General features: G+C 34.1%; 1 protein-coding gene across 3 annotated transcripts in view; it reads left to right on the top strand.

Annotated features, from left to right (window-relative positions):
* Positions 1-3,286, top strand: part of LOC115229786 (leucine-rich repeat-containing protein 70-like) — an 11,181-nt gene extending 7,895 nt beyond the window's left edge. The window contains exons 2-3 of one of the 3 annotated variants that reach the window (XM_036499749.1): positions 1,228-2,246; positions 2,292-3,286. In XM_036499749.1, the coding sequence (XP_036355642.1) occupies positions 1,263-2,231 (969 nt within the window). In that variant the 5' untranslated portion in view covers positions 1,228-1,262 and the 3' untranslated portion in view covers positions 2,232-2,246; positions 2,292-3,286. Of the gene's footprint in view, positions 1-1,227 lie in introns of all 3 variants that reach the window. The other 2 variants (XM_036499744.1, XM_029800084.2) reach the window with 2 other exon arrangements.
* The last annotated feature ends 3,807 nt before the right edge of the window (positions 3,287-7,093 follow it).

Raw genomic sequence — 7,093 nt, 5'->3', positions numbered from 1 at the left:
ACTTATTACTGGCTACTCTATGGTGTTCATTGTGTCAATAAAAATATTGGCTTCTTCTGATTTGACATAAGGCTACATTATTTTGCAGTCAAATTAATTCGTCCAACAAGGTGGTGAGCTGGCACAGTCGTTAAACACGCCGGGCAAAATGCTTTCGTCTGTCTTTACGTTCTGAGTTCAAATTTCGCTGAGGTCAACTTTATCTTTCATCTTTTCACGGTCGATAAAATAAGTGACAGTTGAGAACTGGAGTCGATGTAATCGACTTACCTCCTCCTCTGAACTGGCTGGCTTTGTGCCAAAATTTGAATTCCTCCATTATGATAATGGTACTGAATGAAATCCTGTGAGTTTTAACATAAAGGTCTCTTTGAGAAGTTTCCCTAAGACAAAATATTACAGCTTTCACGTTTGTTTACGTATTATATATGTTATATAAGCAACGATGTACTGGTACTAATTTTATTGAAGTCAGGAATAATCAGGAGTGTAGTTGACCCTCACAAAACTTAAATTCAGAATGAGCATTGAGAGACGAGAATAACTTCATTTATTGCCAAGCAATTTTTTAAGACGAATTATTGATAATGTTTTTTACTATTGACACAAGGCCTGAAATTTTGCAGGATGAGACAGCTAGTCGATTACATCGACCCTAGTGTTCAACTGGTATTTATTTTATCAACCCCGAAAGGATAAAAGACAAAGTCGACTTCGTCAAAATTTGAAACTAGAGATTAAAGCCAGAAGAAATGCTGCTAAGCATTTAGTCCGACATGCTAACGATTAGGCAAGCTCAACCCCGTTATATCAAATATTGATAATTAAGGAAAAATATCGGCAAATATTCCGGTTTGAGCCATTATGCTAACTCATCACATTTACGGTCATTAAAAAAATATAGGGATTTACTTCATTTGCACAAGAATGTAAATTTTCAGAGTGTAAGTATCATCTTCCGGGATGAAAGCTATTTTCAGAGATCATCGTTTGGATCAGTTATATGAATAGTCAACCGCAGAGAGATGAATGTCAAAATCAACAAATGATTTGTCATTAGACTGTTCATCTTTCTACCGTATCATCCAATCCCTTTTGTTCGTAAAAGAATTATATCAACAACTTCTTAATTTATTATTCTATCTTTACACTTAAACCAACTTTCATAATAAATCGTGGTTTATTTAATTAATATTTCAATAATGGTTAATGTTTCTTCTATTTTAGGTAGACTTGAAGTCGTTTCTATTAAACTCTGGAAGATGCCCAACTCCATGATTGCTGTTTTCTTCATATTCGTTCTTAAAACAGTGGCACTGGCAGATGAAGTAGACACCAAGATACCATGCCCGGATTTTTGTAAATGTAAATCAATCGATAAAATGGAATGTAGTGTTGAAAGCTTACCACTTTCTTTACCTGCAGGAAAATTTAAAAGAATAAGTTTTGATAATAAAGGGGAGACGTTGGTAGATATACCGGCTCCTGTCATCAAAATGCAACCAAATACATCAATTGACACTCTCGTATTGCAATATCTTAATATCAGCACAATCAAAACGAACGCTTTCGAAGGTTTGGGGAATATCAAACTACTTTTGATTAGCCATTCAAGCATTAAGAAAATTGAACCATATGCTTTCAGAAATCTAGACATCACCAAGTTCATGTTCCTTAACGATTCTATTGATACAATTGAATCCTTTGCTTTCTCTGAATTCAATGCCTCAACCTTTAACATTTTCAAAAGTAATATTAGTACAATACAGACAGCAACATTCAATAAAATCACATCTAAACTCCTTATAGCCTTGAGTACTATCGAAGATATGCAAGCACAGGCTGTAAGCAATGGAACACTCACGGGCTTTATTGCATTAAAAAGCCGAATTATTCAATTTGGTTGTAATAATTTTCATAATATATCCTTAGTAAAAATTAAAGCAAACATGACCTGTAATTGTAACAGTGTTTGGTTGATGGAAAATGTTTTAACTTCGGATGCAAATTTGGAAAATATAATTTGCCTAGCTCCACCTAGTCTGGCTGGCATATCTTTATCGCAGCTGAACAAAACAGACTTATGCAACAGTTCTACTATTACAGATTCAGTGTGTCCAAACATAACTCTTATTATGGAATATATTAAATCTAATGCCAACAAATGGGATGCCTCTTTAACTATGTTAGTGTTCATCGTCAGTTATATCCTTTTCATTTCATTGAAATAAAAGGATGTGTGTGTGTGTGTGTGTGTGTGTGTGTGTGTGTGTGTGTGTGTGTGTGTGTGTTGTGTGTGTGTGTGGTGTTAACTGACGGAAGGAGGAGTACTCGATACCTAACGAATGATTAATAACATTTTTTTTTATTTTGATGAAGTCAGTCTCTTGCTTCTCTGAGTTTCAGTTGTATGTGTAGTGTCTTCAGATAAGTTACGACTTGCCTCAAAATCATAACTAAAAGAAGCAAGAGGATAACTCAACGTGTGTGTGTGTGGGAGGGGGTGCTTGTGTGTTTGTGTGTGGGTGTGTTTGTGTATGTATGTGTGTGTGTGTGTGTGTAGAATAAATTGTGTGCATATAGCTAGATGTACGAATGCTACTGTTATGTCTAGACTTTTATGATTCAGTTTGCTTTCTGTATAGTTGTTAAGTAATTTCTATACTGAGCAGTATAACTTGTGAGCTGCAGAGCAAACGTAAGAAAAATAAAAATAAATACGAGTTTATATTAAAGTTCCTGTGAGCATTTCACCATTATAGTTCTTTGGAACCCTGCAGTAGTTCTAAATGCACATACTCAACCACAATGAACACTTTATTGCATCAAGTTACAGATAGGGACATAGTAATCTATAACTTGATATAATGAAGTATTCCTAGGGGATTCGTTGTAGTTAAGCATCTATATGAATGTAGAACTTTTATCGGAGGACTCTGTGCAAATGTATGTATGTATGTATGTATGTATGTATGTATGTATGTATGTATGTATGTATGTATGTATTTACACATATTTGAAGACCCACAAAGATCAGAACTTAACTGCAGCTCTTGATGGTCCAAAGTAGATAAACAATTTATGTGGGTGTCTTTTCAAAACGTTGTCTGGTTTAAAAAGCCACATCAGACGCCATAATAGATCTAAGGAGTAAGTGCAAAAGGTGATCAGACTCTGCATAAGGAATAGACAACCACCATGTATGTATGTATGTATGTATGTATGCATGTATGTATGTATGTATGTATGTATGTACGTATGCATACATGTATGTGTGTATGTATTATGTATGTATGTATGTATGTATGTATGTATGTATGTATGTATGTATGCATACATGTATGTATGTGTGTATGTATGTATGTATGTGTGTGTGTATGTATATATGTATGTAGGTATGTATGTGTGTATACATGTATGCATGTATGTATGTGTGTATGAAGTTGGAATTTACAAAAACAATACAAAACAAAAGACGAAGACGGATGTGTAAACAACAAACAGGTGTATTAGTTTAACGTTCGAGATGCTACAAAAAATAGAGAAATTTCAATTGACGAGCATAAAATGTGTTCGAGTGTGATGGGTTTGTAGTGGTGAGATCGAAAATGAATGAATGCATTTCAAAACGAAGCCAACCCAAAAAATTAGGATTTGTAATTTATATTATGTGGACAAAGTTAAATACATGGCATGTTTGCGTGTCTGAGTTTATATGTGTACATGTCTATATCATATTATGTGTGTAAAGATATATATATATATATATATATATATATATATATACATATACATATATTGGCCTGCTCGCTTAGCCAGCGGGGTAGCGTCATTCGAAGGCTAAAACAATGCGAACGCATTGTGACCAGCGATGTGTAACAACATCTGATAGTCTGGTCGGTCACGTGACCACGTGATATATATGTGGTGTGTGTGTGTGTGTGTGTGTGTGTGTGTGTGTATGTATATACACACATATATGTTGGTGTGTTTGCGTCTCCGTGACTTAGAGATCCAACAAAAGTGATAGATAGAATAAGTACCAAGCTTTTAAAACATAAGTACTAGGGTCGATTCGTTCGACTAAAATTCTCGGGGCAAGTACCCCAGCATGGCCTCAGTCTAATAACTGAACTAGGTAAAAGATAAAAGATATTTAAACACACACACACGCACACACATTGCACCAGCTCCATTATAATGATGGTTGCATTGTGGAAACGAAATTTAATGTTCGGCTCGAAGAGAGAACGAGACCTGTAACAGAATTTCTGACTCCTTCACATTGCATTCTGACTCCTTCACATTTTACTTTATGAGGAGGTTTTAGATTATTAAGTATGATACCTACAACAGACATTCTTTATTTATGTTTATTAATCCTTTACCTGTCTTGTGTATCACATGTATTACAGAGGATATGTTTCCCTGACATCCATGCATCATGTATGATACACATACCCATTTTTTTTCCATTACTAGACTAACTTAGGGCTTATGAAATGAAAGCTTTATATTACTCAGAACATATGAAACGAGGGCTAACTAAAAGTCTGAAAAAAAAGCTTAAATATTTTGGAGAAACCTATGAAAATGCTATGGACAGGTCACTTTCCTTAAAACAGCTCTGTTTGCTCTGCTGTAGGAAAAGGACACTGGCCAAATTTTAGAATTACCAACTTTTGTTGTTTTCATTTTAAATTAGCTGTAAAGCAATTCAAATTTAGTTATAGTTTTTAGCATTACTAAAAACATTGTTGACGAAAGTGTTCATCTCGTCCGATTTTTATTAATAAAATAATGCGAGAATTTATTGCACTGGAACACTGATCTTTGATGAAAATTTTGGCTAGAATGATTAAGATGTTTCTGAGATTCCTCACAGAGAATTTAAATAAATATTGATTTCGTTATGCAACATAACATTGGAATGTCAAAGGTGGGTGTGAATGAAACTGTATAAGATACATGAAAGAAAACCAACGTGAAAATAACTAAGAATGAAACCAGTGCGGGATTAACAAGCATGGAACATACTCGTTCGTTAATGGTATTCATTCATACCGATATATACTAACCATTTTTCGGAAATTCTTGTGATCGATACCGTAAACGCTCGAGAGTCTGTTCGAAAATTGGCATTGTACTTGACTGGTAGAAAAGAACACAATCAACAATCAATACCGTAATTAAAATCGAATGATCTCAACAAGTTAATCAGATTAAAGACTCATGTAACCAAGAGCTAACCTTTTACATTAGGTCAATCATTCCTATTAAGAAATTATTCCTTTTACAATAACTTAAAGAAACTTTTCAATGAAAATATCATATTTGATCAATTTTAAAGAATAATTGCAAATTATATTATTTTTCTGGGATTTTTTGCGTTAAAATTTTTTTCGCTCCAGTTCTTTTTTTCTTATTTTTGCAGTTATTGAAAACCTATTTAACATTCCAAATCAGGCACATTTGATTGTTGCTGGAATTTTTTTTCTTTGTTTAGTTTTTTTTTTGGCTTTTTATTTTTCGCAAAATGTTCGAATAAAAACAAATATATTCTTCCTATTATGTTGTTGGTGTTGTTTTTCTACATATTTTTTTCTAGTTACAGCGACATCTTTTATTTTCTGTTTGATATGGTAATATATTATTTGTGGAAGCACTGAAAAATAAAACGTAAGCTGAGAATCAAGAATGTGAACCGGTTTCGCTTCTTGATTGAAACCATTTCCTTTCAATTCCAAACTAATGCTCTTGGAAAAAGTATGAACGTCTTTGAAAATATAGAACATTTACCCTAATTAAAAGAAACCTAAGCAATGCTAAAAGTTGATTGTGTACCTTATGATAAAAGTAATTTCCTTGGGAACCAAGGACATATCGTATTTGAAGACATAAAATACGTACGAGCTCATTAATCCAAGGTGTTGATGCCCTTTTCTGGGGCTTTTTTTTGTGTGAAAAAGTGCAGCTTATATGCCATCAAATACAGTAGCCATTTTACTTCCCTGAAGGAAAAAAGGATATGAAACCAACTCAGAGACTCATCGCATCGAAATTTTAAAGTTAGTTTACAACATTTACCATCTCTATAATAAAATACTCGGGTTAAAACCATATTTAGCTGAATTGTTTGAAACAAGGCTTAAACTCGGATCGTGGTCTAGACTTGCCGCGGGTTTCCCACCTAATTCTTGGTCACTCACCAACAAATACGATTGCGGCTGTTTTAGATCAAGGCACAAAGCTCTGTATGGTAAAGGGAAATTAGGGAAATGGAACATTGTGACGTTCATGACTTTCCCAAGGAAGGAGTGAAATATCTTTCTAATAAGATCAGAACCAGTTTCCTTGCTAAGTTAGTTTATAAATATTACACATATTGCCAATGTAATAAAACAATTTTATAGTTGCCTCTTAGAAAATAATCTGTATAATTATTCTAATTATACCATGCTAATTTTCTTTTTCTTGAGCTCTAGAACTCAAAAGTTGATTTCCTGGTTTCTATGGCCTATAAGTGACGGAGATCACAACATACCTCACTGAACAGGACCCCAGCCTATTTCAGAATTCAAGGCCAGCAATTTTGAAGGGTAGAAGCATCGATCACATTTACCCCAGTACTTGACTGGTACACTATCCTAACGACCACCGAAGAGATGATAAGAAAGGCAAACTTGACCTCGGTGGGATTTGAACTCAGAACGTAAAGAGCCGGATGTGCTAACGATTCTATCAGCTTACCGTCTTACTATACTAATTATACTATATTAGCTTCAAATTTTGACACAAGGCCAGCAACTTCGGGTGAAGGAGTAAGTCGGTTACATCGACCCCAGTGTTCAATTTGTACTTATTTTCTCGAATTCTAAAGGATGGAAAGCAATGTCGACCTCAGCAGAATTTGAACTCAAAAAAATAATAATAAAGACGGTCAAAATGTTGCTAAACATTTTGCCCAGCATTGTAACGATTCTACGATCTAGTCGCCTTCTGATTATACTATATTAAATATACCATTATACTACTAATTAAAATATAGAAATGACTGCCATTTTACGTAATATACATATTCAAATAATGCTTT

Source organism: Octopus sinensis, linkage group LG2, assembly GCF_006345805.1.
Source record: "Octopus sinensis linkage group LG2, ASM634580v1, whole genome shotgun sequence".
NCBI lineage: Eukaryota > Metazoa > Mollusca > Cephalopoda > Octopoda > Octopodidae > Octopus > Octopus sinensis.
The sequence above is the reverse complement of the archived record's forward strand: the minus strand, read 5'-3'. Positions and strand labels throughout refer to the sequence as shown.